This window comes from Equus asinus, chromosome 7 (genome assembly GCF_041296235.1).
Source record: "Equus asinus isolate D_3611 breed Donkey chromosome 7, EquAss-T2T_v2, whole genome shotgun sequence".
Classification (NCBI taxonomy): domain Eukaryota; kingdom Metazoa; phylum Chordata; class Mammalia; order Perissodactyla; family Equidae; genus Equus; species Equus asinus.
Window position 1 is genome coordinate 30,011,424 of NC_091796.1, and position 24,220 is coordinate 30,035,643.

The window sequence follows — 24,220 nt, forward strand, 5'->3', positions numbered from 1 at the left end:
CCCAAACATGGGTCCCCAGAGATAGCCTGGAAACCAAATTATTGTCAAAGACATGCTTACCTTTTACAACAGCACACAGCAAAAGAAAACATACAGCTTATCATCTCTCTCACAACTCACCTTTCTTTTTATTTATTTATTTATTTTATTCTCTCCCTCCCTTGCCTTTTCCCTCTCCCAGATGTTAAACTTCCAAGTCTGAGCAATTCTACCAATTAGATATGTATCATTGGATGAGTCACTTGACCTTCTTAAGCCTCAGTATGCTCATCAGCAAAATGAGGTGTTTATACCATATTATTAAGATTCTTTTATTTCTGAGTCTCAATATAAATGCAAGCTAGCTCTATCTGCCCCCATACAATTGGTCACATTAGTGCTCTAGCTGATTTATTTCTAAGATGATGACTGTGCTTTCAGCCTGCACAATGACCAAGTTGATTTGTTGGTGAGAGTGCAGTTATGAGGAGTTCCACCTTTTGGAAAGGTAAGATCAAATGGCCAAGAGAAGTGGCTGGAGCCAAAGATGAATGAGGTGAGTCACGTAAATTAATACATGGACCAGAAGGATCTGTCTTGAAACTTCATTGAACGGCTACCTAATTGGCCAACTTGGCCAATAACGTGGGCATTTTCTTCCTAACTGCCCAATCTAGGTGTGTGTGTGTGTTCAGATTCAAATTCCATTGCATAAATTTGAGACTTTTAGAATCTTAGATGATCAGGTCTGGTCAGAACCTTTATTGTCATAGTCTCACTTGAGAAAAATGAGAGTCAAAAAGATGAAGAAGTCTTTCAGCTGGGGTAGGAGACAAGATTGGAGCAGGTACTCAAAATCCCACTAAACCACACCGCAGCCATTAGCTAATTAATCTTTCATTTCCTCCTACGGGATGACCCAGAATTCAACTTGGATTGAGATTAAACAGACTACACTTCATCAGCTTTCCATTTTTTACTCGTTCTTTTTCCCTGGTCTTAACTTTCTCCTCCCATGAGTCCTCCTCTTCCTTCTATTCCACTTTTAGAAAACTTTCTTCACACATGTTTCTTTTGTACAGTGTTCATGATATTTCATCCATGTGGTTAATTCTCTCATCTGGATGACTGTTGGAGGAGATTTTTGTATTATTTTTGGCTTGGGCACCATTTCCTGCCTCTGAGTGACAACAGAGACTGCCTCCCCAAATGCCCCATAGTACCGATAAGAAGAGCTGGCAAAGGGCAAGACGGAAGTCACAAGGAGAGGTGGAGACATCCAGGCTCAAGGGAATCCAACTACCTATATGGCAGGATTCTGATAACTGAGAGGTGAACTAACGATTAATTAATTCTCAGCATTCATTCATCATGAGGAAAGTACTTGATGTTTGGGGACTCAGGATGGCTACCTTGACTAATAATGGCAGTGGTCTGAGAGGTAACACATGTAAATTTACTCTTCTCACTGTTTCTCCAACATCTGATGGGAGCCTGGACAGCAGTGGTCAAGATGTCTGAAGTTCCTGGCATAATTTGAGGTCAAAGTATGCAAAGATTGTTTCCAAGTGGTCTAAACAGGGGGAACATCACTCACTGTAGAGACTTCTCTCACTGCCTTACAAGAACTTGGCTTTGAGAGCACACAGCATCATCTGACTATGTATTGTCAACCTTGGACAGGTTTGCTCTTCTGGGAATCTGCTGCACGTCAGTGTGCACAAGATGGTGATGCCTGGCGGGAGAGAAGTGCAGATGAGGGCCAATAAGGCTTTTTCCAACGCTGAGAATCTGTGGATTGCACCTTCCTACTGTTTATCCATTATTTGGCCCCAGGCAAGCATTTTATAAATGGAGATTTAGCAGATGGTATGCATTTAGAAAACAGGTCAAAAGAGCCCCAGCCTTCTGAAATCAAAAAGCAAAATGAAAAAAAAAACATAGAAAAAAGGTAAGGGGTCTGTATGACTTCTAAGCTTTAGGTGTGTTTTAAGGGAGCTAATGAGACAATGCATCCATCTGCTGGGGCAGGGAGATAGAGAATGCATGATTTTCCAAGCAGGAAGGAGGAAATGGAGTGTGCAACTGCTGCTACTGCTAAATGGGGTCTCTAATTTCTCTCTCCATAATGGTAATGACTTACATTTATATGGTGCCTTTCATCAGCTCTGATCTCAGGGAGCGCTCAAAGTCCTCTTTTGACTCAGCTCCTAAATCTGGTCCTCAATAGGCTAAAGGATGACATCTATATTTATGCCATATCTATTTTAGAGAAGACTAGCTCACGTGAAATAAGCCATTAAGATGCTATGGATGTGAATCCAGGATGGAGAAGGAAAGGTGGAGGGATACAAATTGTGAAAAGAAGTACAGATGCTTATTTCCAATCATGACCTTCAGTATCATCCAGCTGAAGAGACACTGTGACTCAGATAGTCTCTGAAAGATCTTAATGCCTCCAGTAACCTTAGCCTCATCCCATCTGCCTCCCAACATTAAGGTGAATGCTGCTTAGGGAGTCTTGACAAACTCTGACATTGGGTTCCAAGTGCTACTAAAGACATTTTTTCCATGATGCTTTAGGGGTTCAGAAAGAGAGGAGACATTTAGGGCACAGGCAAGGAGAGGTTAAGGCTTGGAAGGGAGGGGAATGATAGATAAGCTAGTCTGTTCCAGTAAGATATTCAATAAGATGCATAGGACAACAGGCATAACTCATGCAGACAGAGAAGCCACCAACAATTATGGCTCATCAAAATGTTGAGGAAAAAATAAACTTGTGTAACACAGAGATAGGCACAAAGCAGTGGCCAAAATAGCTCAGAGAACTGGATTTCAGTATAGATAGACGTGGAAACCCTGTCCAATGTAGATTCTTCCAGGCTGAAATTGAGAAAAAGTTAGGCCATAATGAATCCTGCTTCATCGGTTGGGAATTGAATAAAGGGATGTTTTCTTGTCCTAATTACTTTCTTCTGAAATCATCATATAATCATTGTGCAGATGCCTTAGGGGAATGCATGTAATCAGAGGATGGATGGGATTCTAAGAGGAAGGGAGATGGTGGGATATAGGAGCACAGGGCTGAGGACTGGGACCTATATTCTAGACTTGGCTGTAACTAGTTCAGTGACGTGAAGTTAAGCTGCAATTCATGGGTAAAACCCTGGGCTTAGAATCAAAAGTGATAGCTTTCTGAACCTGGGCTGGTCACTTCATCTCTGAACCTTAGTATGCTGATACGTAAAACAGAAATGAAAATAGCCCTCTTCTAAGATTGCAGGAAGGGTGTTATGAAGACATGTATGTGAAGAACTAAAACATACTATGGAAAGAGGTCTAGCCCAACCCTTTGAGTTACAGATTGGCAGACAGTGCTCTAAAGAAGCAGAAAGTCATGACTATCGTCACGCAGAGGGTCGTAACAAAGTCGAGCCCAGTTCTTAGGCTGAATTCAGCTTTCTTTCATGACATTGGCATGATGCCTACTTCTTCCCACCTCATGTGGCTGGCCGAAAAACAAACAAGAAGATGGAGAGGGAGAGGGAGGGGGAGAATTTTAAATAAAGTAATGACCACCACATGAACGCAAATACAAGGAAAATTGTATGCATAGAATATGAGCACCTTCAGGAACACACAGGGACTGCAGATGAACCCCTGGCTGTGAAACTTCAACCAGCATCCAGCAATACAGTCCAATCACAAAAAATACCTGGTAAGATTGCTGCGAAACCTAATAAGCAATGATGGCTAGTTTTAGCTCCTGAGATCTTGCTTCTCAGGCACGTTAAGTTAGGATTCTTGGTTAAGTTCTTAATAACATACCACCCTTATTTTCTAGCTACACAATGCCAAGAAAATAAAAAAATAAGAATACCCTCTGTCCACGGCTAGTTTTGGTCCTATGGATCAATTCCACCATGCTGAAAGAGAAAGCAACAGTATTTCTCATGTGAAAGTTTAATCTGGCAACTTCTGTCCAGGTGGGCTTTGCACAAAAAACAAGCACCTTCAACAAAGCCTGATGATGAGAAATGGGGAGACCCAGATAAGCACGTCCACTTCAGGCAGACATGAAATGTGAGCCATTTATCACCTGCAGCAAATGTAGGAGACACGACCACTAATTGGTCTCTTCATCAACCAAGGAGAACGTCCACCACTACAGTAACTCACAAGTTAGTGGCAATTTGGGGCAATCTTTAAGTGGCTTCTAACTCATAATCATATTTCTTCCTGAAATCTGCCGACCTAGAAAATATCTCTATTCCTCATGAATAGACTGCCCTTACCTTCACTAATTATGGACTCCCCGTAAAGGGAGAGGACAAGTAAGGGATACACATTATAAACAGAGATACACAAACCTTATACAGGGAAGACTGGACCTTTAAAAACACTTTTGCCAGATGGTTGGAACAATTTGGGGGAAGGGAGAGCAGGAAAACTCCTTTTAGCTTCTGCAACTTCTAGGAAAGGAGTTTCTACTCTTTTCCTAGTGAATAACTGCTCTACCAGAGTCTCATCATCTATGTGATGTGTGGACAGGGATAAAAGAATACTTATGCAGAAGTGTGAGGATTCCGTGGCAAGGACGGTTTGTGTGGGAGGGCAGGTCAGTAAAAAGTTCTGCCAGTAACTGACAAGGAATGAGCTCTTTCTGGTAGCAACCAATACTTGAGTTGAGAGATGAGTGGGCAAATCCCATTCCCGGTGGACATGCCAAGAGATGCAGCAGTAAGGTCCCGTAGGGGCAGGAGGCACACAACACCTTTCAGCCAGGTTTCCTGTCCTCTGTGCAGGGAAATAATGAGTCAGGGCTTCATTCTGGGGGCCTGCTTATGAAATGCCCAAGGACAAAGAGAGGACAATATGGCCTGGGGCTGTGGCTCCCTCATCAGGTGGACTTCAGGATTCATTGGTCATCAGCTTCCAAGGTCTCTGCTGTAGACGTCTCATGTAGGATGTGTCACACTTCTGGAGACAGCACATCAGGTAAACTAGATATTCATTCATGTCCATCTTTGACATTCTTGGGATCTTACTGGTATACCTAGTGAGTTCTAGAGGCTCTATTCAACTAGCATACTGCACCATCCCATCAAATGAGGACCTAAAATAGCATCTTTAATAAAAAGCATAAATGTAGTGGGCATGGTTGCAGTCTAGGTAGCTATTGGGGCAGCCTCTGGGCCCACAGTTCTCAGGCAATGTCTCCAAGAGAGAGAAAAGATGGTACATATCAAGTAAATAATGTATAAAATGTGCAGCAGACTCAAATGTGCAAGGAGATCCATAATCATTTGGTTCCTACCTCTGCAAATTAATGAACATAATGTGCCATACATGGAGGATTTCTGACCTGCAAAGCCCAGCAATTAAATGACAAGATAGCCCAAGTCTGAAGAAAAACTGTGCCTTACCTGGAGACATGGAGGAATCGTAAGAACTTCTCTCCTTGCGGTTCATCTTGAAGGCTTGGATGTCCTTTTCCCTGTATGTCCCAAAGCCTTCGTAGCTCCTCCTTTTACTCCCACTCACGTCACTGTCCCACTTGTCATTTGAAGCGTTCATTTCACTGAACACGTCCAGGCTCTCTGGTCTTGTGCTGCCACTGTCACTGCCACTGCCAGAGTATCTTTTTGTGCATGAGTCTGCAGGCTCACTGCTCAAGTCACCTTTGTCCTTGGCCTGCGTCCAATGCTGGGCATCAGAAAGTGACAGTGTAGACAGGGTGTCCACCTCAAAGTTACTCTTGGAAGCTTTGTGGGCAGCTTCACTGTGCTGGTGCTTCTGCTTCTCCTTATGCTTGTTTTTCTCACTCACCAACGGGAGCTCCTTGTCTACACTGCTCAGCCGTTCACTCAGGATGTGGCTGGAGAAGCCTGTGGCTTTGCCTGCAAAGAGACCGCTCAGGTTGTCGTGGGTCCCCAGGATCCGGTCTTCCTTGTGCTTATGCTTGTGTTTGTGTTTCCTCTTGTGGAGCCGACCGCTGGACAGACTGGCACTGCCCACCTTGGGAGGATTCAGGGATGGCTGCATGTCACTGAGGCTCATGCCTACAGGGCCCTGCAGGTGGACTCCATGCTTTGCTTTATGCTTAGCTGTACCAGACATCTTCACGTGGGAGCTTGTGTGGAACTGAGGTGGTGGCACTGTTGGCCTCATGAATGGGGAAGCTGCTCCGAGTGTGTGCGATAGGTACAAAGGAGCTGGGTACTGACTGTAATAACCAAGGTTCATCATAGGCATTGATGTGTAAGGCATTCCATAGGGTGCATAGTAACTTCCACTGGGAATAGGGTAGCTGAACCCTTGTAAAAAAGGCACCTTTGTCATGGTGTCATTGGTTTTTGCAGGCCTACCACGCTTCTTCTTCGACTTCAAGTCTGAAGTCCTACGAAGATAGAGCAACGGGTCATACTGGATATATGGCACCGGGTAATAGTGATCAAAATTAATCCGAAAAATGCTGGGATATGGATTCTCATGGTAAAAGGTGTAACTCCGGTGGGAGATCCTGAACACCTGGAACTTGGTGATGAGCTCTTCCAGGTCTGCCAGAAACTGGAGATCATCACGGTTTTGCAGGCTTTTCCGTTTCCTCTTGTGCTTTGGCTTCTTGAGGCTTTCATGGGCCAGAAAGTTGTCCACGATAAGATGCTTCTGCCGGTGGCCATGACGGTTCTTTGTGCTGGTGTCGGACGGAATGGCCTCTGGGTTGTCCAGGGAGCAGAAATCAAAAGAGTACCTCCGTCGGGATTCTGAACTCTTCTCCGCTTGGTCAGATGTGCTGTTGTTGTCTGTCCCAATGCCACTGTCGCTCGGGATCGTCTCCTCACTGTGCGACTCGCTCACAGGGGACAGTGTTATTTCCTTGAGTGACCCAATCTCGCAAAGGTGTGAAGGTGAGTTGGCCATCAGCCTGGGTGGAGACAGCTTCCAGGTTCCACTATGTATTCCCTTTTGGGTTTTGGTTGGAAGAGCACTGATGGGCTGGAGATTTGGCATAGTTTTTAACTCTGAAAAATTGGTTTCAGTGCTGGCGGGGCTCAGGTTGCCATTTGACCCACCTATCTGTGTTGAAAGTGGGTGCATAGCTGCTGGTGAAGATGCCACAAGTGACTGAAAGTTGGAAGGCACGGCTGGAACATCCGGCTGGCTAGAAACAGGCCTTGGGTGCTTGATGGCTGTTTTGGGTTCTTCGGATGGGGGTGGCAGCTCTGCTCTTGGCTTCCTGCCCCTCTTCTTGCCAATGTAGATGGTTCCCCTCTTGCTGACATTAATCTGCTTGCCCAATTTGCTCTCAATTGCTGCTGCCCCAGGGCTGGTCTCTGGGGGAGCTTTAGCCTTCAGAGCAATGTTGCTGGAGCAGGACAAGATCTGGTTCAAGATATTTTTCCTCTTGAGTGCTTTCATCTTATTGATAGTTTTGATGGTCTTCTTATCCAACACCCCAAGCTTTCCAACTTTTTTGTGAAATTTCATCTCGCTTATGGGTTTGTCCTCTCCTGGCACTAGCTGGGCCAACTTAGCTAAACTGCGTCGTCTCTTTCTTTTCTTGGTGCCAGGAAACTCCCGGCTGATGGGACTGACTGGACTGGTGGAAGTCCCCTCATGAATCGTCTCAACCGTGAGCAAAGGCTGCTTCTTTGGTCGTCCCCGCTTCTTTTTGACTGGTGTGATCACAGTAAGACTGTCTGTGTTGGTGTACAGAGGGCTGGATGGGGTGATGGGATAAGCAGACGGTGGCTCCACCATCAGTTTATCGGAGGTGGCCAGGACTGCCTCTCGAAGCATACTAGTGGGTTTTGGTTTGCTGCACGTCCACCTCCGTTTTGCAGCGAATTTTGGATGTTGGAATTCTGGCAGCTTTCTTGATGGAGAGTGATCTGTGCATGTTGGAGGCGTCATGACCATGGGTGGCTTCCGCTGTTTAGACACACCTCCTGGGACAACTTTCTCAGCATTTCCACCAGTTTCAAGGCCAACTGAAGGGGACTCATTCTCTATCATTTTACCCAACTTTGGGACCCGGGGATCTTTCTTATTTCCCTCAGCGTTGGAAAGTATCCTATTAACTACTTCACTGCTCATAGTGATTCCAGAAGCCAGGGCTTTCTCTGGCATAATCTTTTCCACCACTGCTTTGATGGACTGTCTCTTTTTCCTCTTATGGTTAGTTGGATCTAGACAGGGTGCCTTGATAGGGATAGTAATCCGGACATGACTTGAGTCATTTTCAGGATTACTGACAGAACTCACATTCTGCCTGGCTGGTGATGCCTCTTGGGCATTATCTGCAGAGTAGCCTTCCCTTTTCCCTTCTGTATTGTCAAATGCTTTCTGGGCATTCTTGACCCAGTCCAGGTCTGGGTTTGGTATGGTTTGACTCATCACATCTTTTTTATTGGACTTTTTCTTGCTGCCTATAGTAGGTGGTTCTGGGGGCTCCTTCGCACCTCCTCCATCTTGATCTACCAAAGGCTGAAGCCCATTGCACTCAGCAGAGCTGCTGGGTGGGGCTGGTGAGCTGTGGTTGCTTGGGGATGGAACCACACCTCCCAAGAGCAGATCTTTGCTGCTGTTGGACAACTGACTCCATGTGCTCCCTGCACTGCCCTTCTTACCCTGGGCCTTTGCAAAGGAAGCCACGGGCTCAAGAGCTGGGATCTTGCTGGTGCTTGCAGTTTCTCTGCCAGACTCTGGACTGATGAAGCAATTCTGAGTGGCAGGTCCACTGTCAGAGTTTGTGGACCAGTCCATGTGGTTCTGGCTGCTGCTTTTTTGCTGGTGCTTTGGTTTTAAGGTGTCACCGGTGAAGTCCTGCGGGAGGCCTGGGTCATAATGGAGAGCTGAGTGTTTCTGCGGCCGCTCGTAAGCCTAAGGGTGGGTGGAGTGGAGAAAGGGAGAGAGAGAGAGAGACAAAGATGAGCATGTTGAAGCTATTTAAAACTTAATGTCAAAAGGCTTAATTATTTGAAAGTTGGAAAGAACCACCTTTAATTCCAAAATGCTTTACAGAGGTTTTCTCAATTGCAGTAGTAAAAATATGTCATACTGATTTTGAACATTAATAAGGAGGCTTTAATAGCTGTCTTTCCTCTCCTAAATAACAGGAACTTTAACCTATTTTGGTTTAATGTAATCTCAGAATGAGAACTGTTTAGAGAGAGGAGGGGCCTAAAGGTCACTTAGCCCAATGCCCAGATTTTACAAATGAAGAAGCTGAAACTTCAGCAATGGAGAGTCCTGCCCAGGGTGGCAGTGTCCAGGAGAGAATCCGAACTTCCTGACTCCCTGCCTTTTTTGCCTGACTCAAGCTGCCTCTTATTTCTGTCCTGGCTTCTCTGCAAACATATATCTTCCCTTTGCTTCGTCCTATTTCATTTCATTTCTGTCTGCACTTTATCCTGGAGTTCAACATCTCTGTACTCCATACTCACTCATTAGGAACCACTACTAGAAGGAAAAACAGCACAAGTTGAGGAATTAAGTGGTGCGGAGGGGGTTGGAAGACTACATGGGGAAAGTGGGCCAGTCAAAGGCATGGAGAAGAAATGGAAGAAGAAACGTGAAAGAGCCTTCAAATCTTTGCCGACTCAGGAGTGGGGCTGTGTTTGGGATCCTAAGGTATCCTTAAGCCCACATTAGGCGTTGACTGCTCTCTTGAGGAAACTCTTGGATATTCTCAAAAGGAATCTTGAGTCTCCTGGACAAATGTGCCAGGAAAAAATCATTATCATTCAAGATCACTCCTCCAAATTTTTTTCAGCTGTGTTTCCCTCTACATCGATTTCTAAATAAATGTCTTAAGACTTCAGCACCTTCCTTAGGACTGACTTTTCAGTTAGGAAAGCAGAACCTCTGCTAAGAGGCCCAACATAACCAGTGTCTATAATCACAAAGGGAATGGATAGTGAACACATCATCTTGAGATATTAAAACTATTTTTAATATAGATATGCTTGCATTGTTCCAGATAGATTTTAAGCTATGCTACCAGTACAAAGCAGAATTCTTCAAAGCTTATGATAAGTCCTGTTTTACACGTGGAGTAGTAAACTTACCAGATGCGGTACCCTAACATTTGTTAAAGAAGGGAAATGATTGGTAAATTAAAGAAAGCTTTGAATAATATCCCCACTGAGAAGTATACGATGATTGGCTTAGTGAATTTAGGAAGTTTTAACCTGTAGTATGTATCTGTCTATGATCTGCTTATCTATCTCTCTATGAATTTGCCATTGACACTATGGGATTTATGCTTTATTAGAAAACCTTTCTTATGGTCCCTGTTGAGAGTCAAAATACAGATGGCAGAAAGCATTACTGGTAAAATTCAACGCAGTAAAACAACTAGGGTTTCCTTAACACTAGTTTCTGGAATCTTAGGGCTATTTTCTGCCTCCTCAATTTTGTGAAACTCTGTTTATACTTCCAGTATTGGACTATATTTTTTAAGTATCATGAGAGACTCTCCCCAAGCTAAGCCTATAAGTGCCCAGGAGAAAAGTAAGACAAAAAATTTATTTAATTTTTTCTTCATCTCGTCATTTTTAGTAAAGACACCACCATCATCAACATCTAGAGAACTAATCCGGCCACTTGACTTTTACTGCTGTGGACATAGGCTGCTATCCCATTTTTGGAAAAAATATAGAAGTCTTATTCATGGCATAAAATATTAAATGCTACTTACTTAGCTTTTATGAATCTGGGTGTTCTTAATTCGTCATTTATGCTTTGGATTTTAGTTGGCCCTATGTATCTACTCAGAGGATGACAGGTCTAGAAGACGGCTTGGAGACAAAGTTTGCCACTTCTTAGGGTGACTATATAATTGATTACTCTCAATTTTGAGAGGTAATAGTGGCACTTATTAAAAACTACAGTGGGATAAAAGGTGTAAGTTATTATTTTGGATCTGAGCAAAATAGGGCTTATAGTCACCTTCTTTCTCCTACCTCCCTGGCACCAATCCGCCTCCACTTTTTTAGATCTGAACACTGAAGTCCACAGAGGGGCTTCACGGTGAAGCTGGGACTAAAATCTTGGTCCTTGATTCCCAGCAGTTTTTCTTTATTGCTCCATCTTATTCTAGCAGAGTCCTTAATTCACTCTTTCCTCATGTTCCAATCTCAGCTCAATCCTAGGGAGGCCCCTCTACCTTATAGAAATACTTCTATTATAGTTTTCATGAAACCACGTATCTTATCTTTGTTGTATGTATCATAGTTTTAATTTTACACTGATCTGTGTGCTAATTGAATTAATGCCTGTGTCCCTTTCTAGCCCTGTAAACACCATCACAGACGTACCAAGCACAGTGCCTGGCAAATAGCAGATACTCAATAAACATTTATTGAATAAATAAAAAACATACATTTTACTATGGGTATTTCATTTTGTCAACAGTGAGATTAATGACTTGTATATTGGAACATATTTTCTGCAAACACAATCACCCCCTCCAGCCTAATTTCTTATGCCATTCCTTCTGCATGCACTATTGTCTCCCATAAAGATATCTATCATAATCCTTATAATGCTATGTGCCATTTATTTGTGTACTTTTCTGTCTCCCTTTCCTAGACTGTAAGTACTTTGAGGTCAGAGACGCTCTCATTTATCTTCTTATCCCCGATTCCTACTACAAAGCAAACCATCCAGAAAGTTCTCAATAAATGTTTGTTGAATGAATAAACAAAGTAATGTTTGAGGTACCTATTACCATGACAAAATACATGGCTGCATACAAAAGACAATAAACCATCCATCAATTGTTTGATAATGGTGCATCATGAAATTGGAGCACTCAAATGCATTAGTGTTGAACGAAAATCCTTCCCAAATACTTAAGTGTCTTGCAAGGTAACTCCCCTTCAATGCGATTTTTCCTGTTAGCTCTCCCCCATCTTCTGTTCATTGTTTCACTTGCCAATTAACTCTGCCTTTGGGTAAGGCCATGGCCTGTCAGAAGGCTGGATTTCACTCCGGCAATTGAAAGGTGAGGCCTGCTCGCTGACACCCAGGCAGACCAGCTGAAAGTGGCGCAGTTAGCCCTGCCCTGTTCCCAGTCCTTCCGTCTGGATGCTGCCTGATCCCATTGTTCTCCTGTTTCAGCTGCAATTTGCCCTGCTGGGAGGGCCAGGCAATCAAAGGGCAGGGTGGACAAAGGGGAAGCACAGCAAAGGATGGGGGTAATGGGGGAGAGGGGGCTTTAAACCTGCATTCAGATGGGCTGCAGGGAGGGGCAAAGAGGACCGAGAAGGGGTGCTTTCTAAGGGGTCCAGGACAACAAGGCTTTCTTCCAGCAGGCACTGATGGCTATATTGCGTTGCATTGCATGAAATCCCATTTCTTCGTGTGTCAGCCATGACATATGACATACACAATGGTGAGGCTGTCAGTCCCAATATGTCCTTCAGTGAGAACTGAGCACTTATGTCATTGAGACAGAGATGGACACGGCAAAATAGGTCCTTAGTTCAATGCTGGGGCAAGCTGGGAGAAGGCTGAAGTACAGGCTCTCCGTCCCATCCTTCTCCAGTGGTCTGGGGATATGCTTCCGCATGGGGGTGTTCCACTGGGAGCATAATTAACACACATAGCACATGCTTCCATTTCCCTTTAGAGTATGAAGTTTTCTGGGGGATAAAACCTGAATCTTTTAACGTCTTTATAGTGTCCTCAGCCCTCAGCATGGCTGTCTCCTGAAATGGTTAGCAGATAAGGGAAGAGCTGATGATATTCATCATTGGGCTGATTATTTCTGTGGAAAATGTTTTTTCTTTTTTGGTGAGGAAGATTGGCCCTGAGCTAACATCTGTGCCAGTCTTCCTCTATTTTGCATATGGGATGCTGCCACAGCATGGCTTGATGAGTGGTGTGTAGGTCCGCACCTGGGATCCAAACCCATGAACCTTGGGATGCTGAAGCAGAGTGTGTCAACTTAACCACTATGCCACCAGGCCAGATCCTGTGGAAAACTTCTGATACCAACTAAGCTCAGTGTGCCTCTAGGCTGCTCCCCACCCTCGTAAATTGATTGTTGGTGGAACTCATAGTCATTTTGAAAGTGTGGCTTACTTTTATAAGAACAGGGCTTTCCATGCATGTTGAGCCTAGGCCAAATGTTCATCGTGAAACACCATTTTGAAAACACTAGACAGATTTCTCTCCTAAACGATGTGTTTATGGAAGCAAGTCCTTCTGTAACATGAAGCATTATTTTAAGTAGATAACTATCCCCTCCCCCACAACCCATGTATAAATCATATACATTTAAATTTTGTACAAGTCAGATTTCTTTTTAAAAAGTACTTTATTCTTATCTGAGTTCTAAAACAAGCATTTGGTCACTGCATAAAAACTTGAAAATCCATAAAAATGGGGAGAAAATGAGTCACTCAGCCTTATCTCAGGCTTACCCAAAGCAAAGTTTGTTGCAACAAGGAGAGAAGATAGCGATTTGGGTCTGAGAAAAATCATATAACTCATCAAAAATCAAGCATGACTTTGTGGGAGATAAACTACACTTCTGGGTTAGCTCTGTTTGTGCTACTTTCTGCTGACACTCATAATTTAACTTTACGTTTTGTGAGATATTTTGCTTTACATGAGCAGGAAAATATGCCTGGGTATGAAGGAATGAGGGAAGCTTTATCTCTTATTTTGGTCCTTGGTGCTTCTCAAGACATGGTCCTGGATCACTGTAGCAGCACCAACTAAGGTACTTATTAATTACTTAGTAATTATTAATACAGATTCCTGAGCTCCACTGCAGATACACTAATTCACAATCTCCCAGGGTGGAACCAAGGAATATTCATTTTAACATGCTTCCGAGATAATCTGATGTACAATCAAGAGTCAAAACCACAGATCTAATGTTTTAACACCATAATTCCGTTGGGGTGGGGTTCCTCTGCAGTTGCTATGACATTTGCAGCACGTTTTGGTGGTAAATACGCAGTGCAAACCACCATAGACCTGTTAGGATATGCAATTTGGCACCATTAAGCATTCCTGTGTTGCTCTCTGAACTCTGTAACTTAAATAGTAAGAAACTCTAGCATGATCACCTCTTTAGGTATTCCAAGTACACAGCGAGGTGAGGTGGACAGAAGAGTCAATGATATGGATAGATGAAAATATTGTCCTCCCAGAAAAGACTGGGCATGTAGGTGTTGACGACCTCCCAGTCTGGGATTTCTATTTCCCCAACTCATCCAGGCCAATCTCCAGTGCTCTGGGGAATCCTGACATTCCATCCCTGAGGCCTGAAGCAAGTACTCAAGCCTGAGCAAGAGCTGAGTGTGGGAGACAAGGAATGCAACCACAAACTGTCTGATTAAAGGTTCTCAATCTTCGCTGGATGTTAGAATCATCCAGGAAGCTTCATAAAGAACACCATACCTGGGATCTGACCCAGACCAATTAAATCAACATTCTAGAGGTGGGGCCTGAACAGTAGTACTGTTTTCAAAGATCTCAGTTATCCCAGTGAGCAGACAGAGTTGAGAATCACTGGATTATATCAAAGACAGGGGTCTGGGTTAGGGACTAGAGAGGCTCTGATATTATCAGGAGATGTTCCAGCTCAGTGGTTTTCAAATGTGTTCCACACAGTCCTAGGATTTTGTAAGGACATTTCTGAACTGTAGCCAGTGGATTGGGCAAGAGAGAAGCTCCAGACCTTTCTTTTAACCCCCAATTGAATACAGCAGACTTGCAAAGGATTTCATTTAAGAGAAGGGAGGTGGGGAGCGATGGTTCTGTCACTTAAGAAAAGACTTTGAAAATTACCATTTAGGCTCATAAATAGGAGGAATGCACATGCCAGCTTCTATTGAACTTGCCCCAAAGCATCTCTCCTTAGCCTAGTTCATGCCTGCATTTGCTAATGGTAGATATAAAAGAATGCCACTAAGTGCCTCTTTGAACCATGGCATCATGATCCTCCGATTCCATAGAATTCCATGAATGTTTGTATCCCTCCAAAATTCCTATGTCGAAATCCTAAACCCCAGTGTGATGTTACTAGGAAGTGGGGCCTTTGGGAACAAGTCGTTAGGTCATAAGGGTGGAGCCTTCATGAATGGGATTAATGCTCTTCTAATAAAAGAGACCCCAGAGAGCTCTCTTGTTCTTTATCATGTGAGGATGCAGAGAGAAATTGGCCATCTATGAACCAGGAAGTGGGCTCTCGCCAAACACTGAATCTGCTGATACCTTGATCTTGGAGTTCCCAGCCTCCAGAACTGTGAGAAAGAAATTTCTGTTGTTCATAAGGCACCCAGTCTATGGTACTCTGTTGTAGCAGCCCAAAAGGACTAAGACAATGGGATGCTAAAAAAGCTACCCAGCTACTAAATGGATATAAAGTTTCCAATTACATATATACAGTGAATGCATCTTCATTTCCTGTCACATGAATTGCCCTGGGAAGTCACCTTGATGTGGTTCCCATAGGAACCAGTTCTTATTTGCTGTTTGTGGCTGCGAGTGATACTAAAGCACTCCTTTTACTGGGGGCGATAACAGTGCATACAAAGACAGAGGCCACATTCATGTGCTTCCTTGAGTACACAGTAATTCTGCATAGTTAAAAGTGATCACCGACTGGGTTCCAGCCATAATGGTACTAATAGGTATTAGACTTAACCTTTCTATCGAAATAAATACAAAACTAAACAAAATATATAAAGCAACTGTTTTCAGGCAGTAGACAATAGATACGATGGGCTGTGATTCTAGAGAGAAAGGACACTCATGAGGCTCCACAGTATCCCTAGTTTCCTGCTTGGGAGAACTTTCTAAACCTGGGCACAGGGACATGGAACCCAGAAAGCTATAATCTCATTGGGTAGCAGAAACAGAGATCAGAGTTTGGGGCTTGTCAGGGCACTCAAATTTGGGAGACAGGGTACATGAGAAAAGGGAGCTGTGTAGAAAAGGAACTCTAGAAACCTTAACAGGATCCTCTACCTTGGTGGTCAAATTTTAATCTGCACTTGAGGGCGAGACTCCATGAAGTCTAGCAGAGATTTGCTACTTGGGGGCTGTAAGCTGAACGCAGAGTCCTCAGGTCACATAATATTGGGCAATGTTGTATTTCTGACTAAGTAGGGTGAGGAGGCTTTAAAGAATATCCCAGACATTCAGTTGAGATCCCAGAAATGGTACCCCTTAAGAGGAGGATTACTCTAGCCATAAAATAAAAGCTACTCTGGTCCCTTCCTAACAAAGTCTAACATGAATTCTCAGTAGGATGAAGCTAAACCACCAGTAAGTTGACTACCTATTAGAACAAAAGTCAGACTCTCTAAAGGAAAACAACAAAGTCCAGAATCTCTATAATACAGTATCTACAATATGTAGGACATGATAAAAAGAGTGTTAGACAAGCAAAGAAGGAGGCAAATCTGACCCACAACCAGGAGAGCAGATACAGAAACAAGGCCCTCAAAATAGGCATTATGAAGACGTTAAAGTATTTAAAGAAAAAGATGGGTATAACTGATGAACACATTGGGGAAGCCCAGCACAGAGATAGCAACCAGACCAAAACAACCAAATGAAAATTCTAAATAGGAAAAATATAATATCTGAAATAAAAAACTCACTGGATGGGCTTAACAGCTTACAGGACACTGCAGAAGAGAAGTTCAGTGAACATGAAGAAAAGATAGTAGAAATTATCCAAAGTGGGGCAGGGGGCAGGGGGCAGGGAGGGAAGATTTAAAAACAAACAAACAAAAAAATCCCAGCACTTCAGTGATCTATGGAAGATTATCAAGCAGTCTAACATACACATAATTAAAATCCCAGAAGCAGACAAGAGAGAATACTGCATGTGGATTTACACAGCTAAGAATCTCAACACACCCCAAGCAGAATAAACACTCACAAAAAAAACATATCTAGGCACATTGTAAATAAACTGATGAAAATCAAAGATAAAGAGAAAATTTTAAAAGCAATCAGAGAAATAAAACACATTCTCTATAGGGAAATGATGACAAAAATAACATCTGACATTTCATCAATAAAAATCAAGCCAGAGGATAATGAAATAATATCTTTAAAGTCCTGAAATGAAAATAAAGTCAACTTAAATTTCTATATCTCATGAAAATATCCTCTAAAAATGAAGGCAAAATAAAGATATTTTCAGATAAATAAAAACGGAGGGAATTAATTGTTGGCAGACCTGAATTACAAGAAATGTAAAATGAAGTTCTTTAGGTTAGAGGAAAATAACACTAGATGGAAACACAGATGTACATGAATGAATGAAGAATGTGGAAATGGTAATACATAGGCATATATACAACACTGTATCTGGGTCTTAAGATCTTCAAAAGGCAATTGACTATGTAAAGTAGAAATAACAACAATGTATTATGGAGTTTATGACATTTGTAGAAATAAAATGTACAGCAACAATAGAACAAAGAACAAGGGGGCGCTACATGGAAGGATACACTTGTAAGGTGCTTACATTGGAACGGATGTAATGTTAGTTCAAAGAAGACTGTGATGCTTTAAGTGTGCATATTGTAATCTCGAGAGCAACCACTGAAAATTTAAAAAAAAGTAGTATATCTAAAATGCCAATAGAAGGAAACAAATGGAATGCTAAATAAAAGCTTGATTAGTCCAAAAGAGGGTAGAAATGGAAGAAAAAGAATAAAGATAGATGAGATGAATAGAAAACACATAGCAATATAGTAGACAAACTCAACAATATCAGTAATTTCATTAACTCTAAATATACTGAACATTCCCCCCTAAAACAAAACAAAACAGTAGGTTGATTGTCATACTGAATAAAAAAGTAAGACCCAACTACATGCTGTTTACAAGAGATATACTTTAAATGCAAAGATACACAGCCTAAAAATAAAAGGATGGAACAAGATATACCACATAAACACTACATTTAAGAATGCTGGAGTGACTCAATTAATATAATGCAAAATAGGCTTCCGAACAAAGAGTATTACAGAGATAATTATGGACATTTCAAAATGATAAGAGTCAATTCATCATGAAGAAACAATAATCCTAAATTGTCTGCACCTCATAACAGAACTTCAAATACCTGAAACAAAAACTAAGAGAATTACAGGAAGAAATAGACAATTCCATAATTAAAGGGATTTTAACGCTCCTCTCTCAGTAACTGCTGGAACAAATTGACTAAAAAAAAAAAAATCAGGAAAAATATACAGAAAGTTTGACCAATACTCTCAACCAACTTAACCTCACCAAACTGTAAAATATCTTCACTAAAATATGCTGGGCCACAAAACAAGTAGGAATGGCCAGTGAGCACATGTCAATGTCCTCAAACATCATTTGTAATCAGGAAAATACCAATTAAAACCACAAAAATATACCACTACACACCCAATAGGATGGCTCATAATAAAAAGATTGAAAACAACAAGTGTTGACAAGGATATGGAGCAACTGAAACTCTCATCTACTGCTGGAGGGAGCGCAAAATGGTACAACCATTTTGGAAAATGATTTGGCCATACCTTTTAAAATTAAGTATACCCCGTTACCCAGTAATTCCACTCCTATGTATTTACTCAAGAGAGATGAAAACATGTATCCAGAATTAGATTTTTGAGGAAACATTAAAGCAGCTTATTCAGAGTAGAAAAAGCCTGAAAACATCGTAGGTGTTGCTCAACAGGACAATACACAAACTCATCCATAAAAAGAAAAAAATATGGATATATTCCACAACGTAGATAAATCACACACAAAATTATGCTGAGTGAAAGAAGCCAGACCCCAAAAAAGTACATACTGTATGATTCCATTTACATAAGATCCTAGAACAGGCAAAACTAAACTATTATAGAAATCAGAACAGTGGCTGCCATAGGGTGGGGTAGGATGGGCAGGTGCAGGAGGGAAATTTCTGGGGATAATAGCCATATTTTGTATCCTGATAAGAGTGTGTGTTACACAGCTGTATACATTTGCCAAAACTCTTTGAATAGTATACTTAAGATCTGTACATTTCACAATATGTAAATTTCACCTCAACTATGTGAAAAAAGAGAGAAAATACATCAAACAGTGATTGCTAAGAACTCCCTATATCCAACACACACACACGCACACACATACACACCCCCTAAAGCCACTCTGCTTTTTCTTTCCAGTGACGGTTTTCTTTCCAATGAACACCTAGGGCAGCCGGCAACTCACTGTTTCCCCTTCCCCCCGTCTTCACTCCCCTCTGCACAGGGACAGCTGAGTGTGTTGATCCCAAAACAATGGGGCCTGAATCAAGGAGGCAGGTGTTCGTGGCTTCTGCAGGCCCCATTCTCTCCCTCCCTTGTCCTTGGCGGCATCCCTGACCTGGGCCCACAGGTAGGACAGTGAAGCCTGCCTCCACCCCAGCCACAAATCCACCTTGTTCGAGGTAAGGAAGGAAGCTTGACAAGAACCTGCTCACAAATCAAAGTTAACGCTGCCCCGCCTCCTCTGTAAATCATGTGAGATCCATCTGGGTAATGACTCCTCCAGTGTAATTCCCTATTAAGAGGCTTTATCTGGAGAGATAAGCAGCTGGTTTCCGTGTCACTAATTGCTGTCTGCTGTGATTTTAAAACATCTGCACCATTGTGCTCTTCATTTTCATATTCTAATCACCCTGAAACTTGAAAAAGGTACATCATTGATTGTTTCTATGGGTTAATTAGTACACAGGCTCCTTGTAGAGACAATTTAGAGGCAGCCAGAACCTCAATCAGGAAGTTTGTTTTAAAAATTAATAACATCGGCAGTGGCTGGAGGGATTGTCATGTTCAGGGACATCTTGGCACTCTCCTGGTGGAGGAGCCACCCTTTGCTATGCTGCACAGAGGAGGGAAGCCGACAGGGCAGAGGACAGGAGTGCAGGGAGAGGACACAGGAATACAGGACCAGACTTGGTCCGAGAGGACCTGACTGCTGTCTCTGCTGCCTCCCTCCCTGGCTGTCCCACTCTCCCTTCCTGCCAGCCCCGAGTCCCTCTCCTTGTCACCACAAATTAGGACTTTGATGAGGACTGAGCAAAATATCTGGAAGTGAAAGGAATTTGTCAAAGCAATAAGAGCATGAGAGATCATTTCATATTTTAAAGTCTGTTCATTGTTCCCCACCTCAACTATGGGAGAGGGGCTCCGGGAGAGCGACTGGAGTATAAACGAAAGAAGTGGACCAAACAGGAGAGTGACCCTGGAACTCAGCACTTCTCAAATTGAAATTGCACGTGATTCACCCGGGGATCTTGTTAGAATGCAGATTCTGATTCAGGAGGTCGGGGGACGGGGGGCACGGGGGGGCGGCTGGGAGTCTGCACTTCTAACAAGCTCCCAGGTGGTGCCCAAGGTCAACCATTTGAGATGTGCTGGTCTAGTCCTTCTTTCTCAAGCCTTTGACAGATGTCACTATTCCTGAGATCCAAGGGACAGCTGAGAGCCTGGCTTCTGTACCAGGGTCTGACTCTCAGCTCCACAATTAACAGGACAAGTCACATGGCCTCTTCTATCTTAGCTTCCTTATCTAGAAACTAACAGCGGTGCCTATGTCAGGGGAGTTGGGAGGATTAGAAGTTGATGAGCATAAGGTATTTAACACAGTGCCTGGCCCGTAAGAGGCATTATATAAACATAGCTATTATACTTATGCAGTTTTCAGTAAACTGATTTCTGAAAAGTGATGTCCAGCAGAAATGCGGGTTGGGGTAGCTATGTTAACCAGGGAGAGCCTCATTTAAGTTCAGATGGTGGTTTCTTGCAATCACCATTTCTAGAGGGCCTCCTGGCTACAGTCTCTTGCCACCCCCACCCCAACCTAACCCAATGGGCAGAGCTCAAGGTCTTCCTTCATAGCTTCCCTGGGAGCCACTTGACAATGTGCAGTCATGGGGAGCTCATTTCTGCACAAAATACATTGTTGTATTAGAGAGTACTTTCCTATTGTGAGCTGAAGTCTGCTGCCCTTGGATAGTTCTGGCAAGCAGGGGAGACAAGCACCCCTGCATGTGTTCGTCTGGATCAGAGCACCAGGTCCTGCAACTGAGAGTGAATGTACCCCTGGAAGGGAGCCCCCGAGCACCTCCTCCCAGGACTTCCAGACTTCAAGGGACTTCCCCCGTGGGTATGGACATGTGCCATTGTTAGGGGAAAAATGACAAAAACTGGGCTTTCAATTATGTGGCATACAAATAACAAAACAGCCTCTCAGCAGAAGGGCTGGAAGTCGACTTAAGAACGTTTAGAGAAAGAGAGAAAATAGTGTGGAGCTGCAGGGCAACCACTTCAGAGGCAGCCGTGGAGCAGGCTGGAGGGGTAATTGAAGAGTGGCAGTCTCGCTGCATCCTTCTAGAAGGGCTGTGGAGGCCCCCTGATTGAGCTATTCAGGCGCAAGGGCCTGCTGAACCAGAATCCTACTAACAGCCCCACTCTCCACCATGTACTAGCAGCAGGCTTTGCCCGCCCTGCCCAAAGTTTTCTAGGCCTCCAGCAGGGTCCTGGGAGCCCTGGGGGACAGAGTGGAAATAAGGGCAGAGTACTGGCCTTGGACACATTCTGCAGAGAAGGCACTGAGCAGCAAGTCGCAGACTGATCCTAAAGAAGAGTTACAGAGCAACAGTTAAGTTTTAAAAATGTGTTAGCTCTTCTCTCCTGTGGCTTTGTTCATTCCACTCCCTCAAAAGAGGAGGAAACAGAACGTGTTCTTGCCTCTTCTTTGAGAATCGGTAGCATATAATGAAGGGGCAGAATTAGCGGGGGGAAATATTAAGTTCTAAACAACATAGCTAAAAGAGAGGAATAAACCCTTTAGTGGGTTCAGAGGCAGAGCCAGAATGGCAAAGGGTCTGAGAAGGCTGAAGAAAGTTGAATGAATAAGGGGAGTGTGTAGTTAATCTGGCCAAAAAAAGAGCATTTACCAAACTTGCCTGAAGATAAAAGTCACCAGTGGCCTCTGCAGAATACACAGCTCACCAGGTCTGTCTCCTGCAAGTTCAGAGTCACAATCCTGGGCTGAGGCCCAGAGATCTTTACTTCAGTCGTTTGGTAAACACTTGGTAACATAAGGGCTTCTCCATGGAAGGGAGTTTAGAATTGTTCAGCTCTGCTCCAGGGTCAACGGGCAGCAGAGAGACCAGTGTGAGGGCAGTAAGGCAGATAAGAGCAGGAAAGGGCTCGAAGACGAAGCCCAAACATTTATCTGGCTTATGCTTGTTAGAGGAAAAAAAACCAGACGGGAGCGGGTGGAGGAGAAGAAGTATTTTTTTCCTCTTTACCTCATGTTTCCTCTTTTCCTTTTTATAAATGCTTTTTACTGCAAAACTGGTGCTTTTTGCCATTAGAGCTAAAATAACCGTTGATTATAAATCAAGTCTAAAATGTCATGAAGATGCTGAATTTGCCTGAAAATCCAGCTTTTAAAAGCTTCCCACAAAAAGTGCAAACTGCGGGCAGTTGGTGCATCATTCACACAGTGTGAGTCCCATGCGGATGACGACATTGCCTCCTAAAGGCCAGGTAGGCGAGCGAGGGTGAGGGATGGGCCTGGAGGGCTGGGGCTGAGATGGAATTCATTCCTGCCTCTGTCATGGTGCAGGAACAAGTTCATGTCCTGGGTGCACGCGAATGCACACAGTGACGTTCCTTGTGCAGCAGTCACGTGGATCCCCATGTCAACTCGTGTTGACTGCCCCTGAAATCTCCTACTTTATCTGTGCTCCTTCTCTAGGAGGATTCCTGTTGAAGGTAGTGTGGCATCTGTCACTTGTGGATTGTCTACTAGCTTTCTTCTGAGAGGGAATGGAGCAGAACGGTGTAGCAGATAAGAGCACAGACTCTTGAGCTAAGATGACTGAGTTCCAATCTCAGCTGAGTCCAAATCTTACTAGCTGTGTGACCTTGGGCAAGCTGCTTAACCTCTCTTGCCCCAGTTTCCTTACCTGTAAAGCTGGGCTAACAGTATACTTACCTCATAAAGTCAATAGGTGAATCAAATGTCAATCTAAGCACTTCGTCCAGTGCCTGGTGCGCAGTCAGGACTAGCCTAGCGCTCACCGTGCAGTGGAGAATCCTGAGCACATGCTCAGGCTTAGGAGTCGTCAGGACCTCAGTTCAAATTCCAGCTTCACTTCTTACTACCTGTATGACTTGTTTCCTATCTTCTCTACTTCTAAAATGGGAGAAATAACATGGCCCGCCTAATTGTGTTGTTTTTAAGAATTAAACAAGACAACACTGGTAAAAATGTTCCCACAAAACATACTGTAAGTGCTCAACGAATGCTGGTTACTACTAACATTATAATTTTATGATTATTAATTAGTAGCATCCCCCCCTTAAGAAACATGGTTCCCTGGTAAGAGGGGTCCAGGCTCACTGCACCCTTCACCCCTAGTTATCCCCACAGCCCCTTTGATGAAAGTTCTAGCTCAAATTCCTGGGGCGTGATGCCAGGTCTGGGAGGAGGTCTCTGATACCCCGAGTGACACTAACCAGTTAGCAGGGGAACCCAGCCCAAGAAAACACACTGGCCACAATTCTGCAGCGTTATTCTGGGCCAAGTGGCTGGGCCCTCCTCTTCCCAGCTGTACCTGGTACTTTCCTGGAGTACAAATATCTGAGAGTCATACTCAATTGTCTAGAAGTCATACATTGGGCACACATTCTCCCCTTGTCTTTGCTGTGATGATTTAGCTTAATCAGGGTTTTAGGCTCTTCCTGCATCAAAACATGGAAAGACAGATGTTGTACAAAGTTCTTGTTGGGGTGTTTTGCGGTGGGGGTGCTATAAAGTCATGGGGACAAGCTGTACCCCCATTACATGTGAGGAGCGCTAGTGCCTGTGTGTGGGTTGTTGGCACCACTGAATGGTGATGGAGAAGTTTGGATGCGGGCTGAAATTCTAGATCTGCCTCCCTTAGGTCAGGGTCTGCTGCATTTGACTCTATTCTGCATGGAATAATTCATGAAGCAAACGAATATTTGGTGGTTCTACAGACAAGGTATTGCGCTCTCACAAAGTTACAGAATCTTAGAGTTGGAGGCATGTGGGAGACCCTCTTCTCCTTTTACAGATTAAGAGACTGAGTCTTCGAAGATGAATGGATTGCTTAACTCACACAGATAATCAGGGCGAGAGCTGGTCCACAGTCTCCCCGCTCCAATCTCCAGCTGCTCCTTCTACTTCC

The 24,220-nt window shown here is 43.5% G+C and overlaps 1 protein-coding gene across 4 annotated transcripts in view; it reads right to left on the minus strand.

The window, feature by feature from the left end:
- The window catches only part of SETBP1 (SET binding protein 1), a 362,058-nt gene that overhangs the window by 97,176 nt on the left and 240,662 nt on the right, over positions 1–24,220 (minus strand). For all 4 annotated transcript variants that reach the window (XM_070513131.1, XM_044774659.2, XM_070513132.1 and 1 more), the window contains exon 4: positions 5,406–8,865. In XM_070513131.1, the coding sequence (XP_070369232.1) occupies positions 5,406–8,865 (3,460 nt within the window). The remainder of the gene's footprint in view (positions 1–5,405; positions 8,866–24,220) is intronic.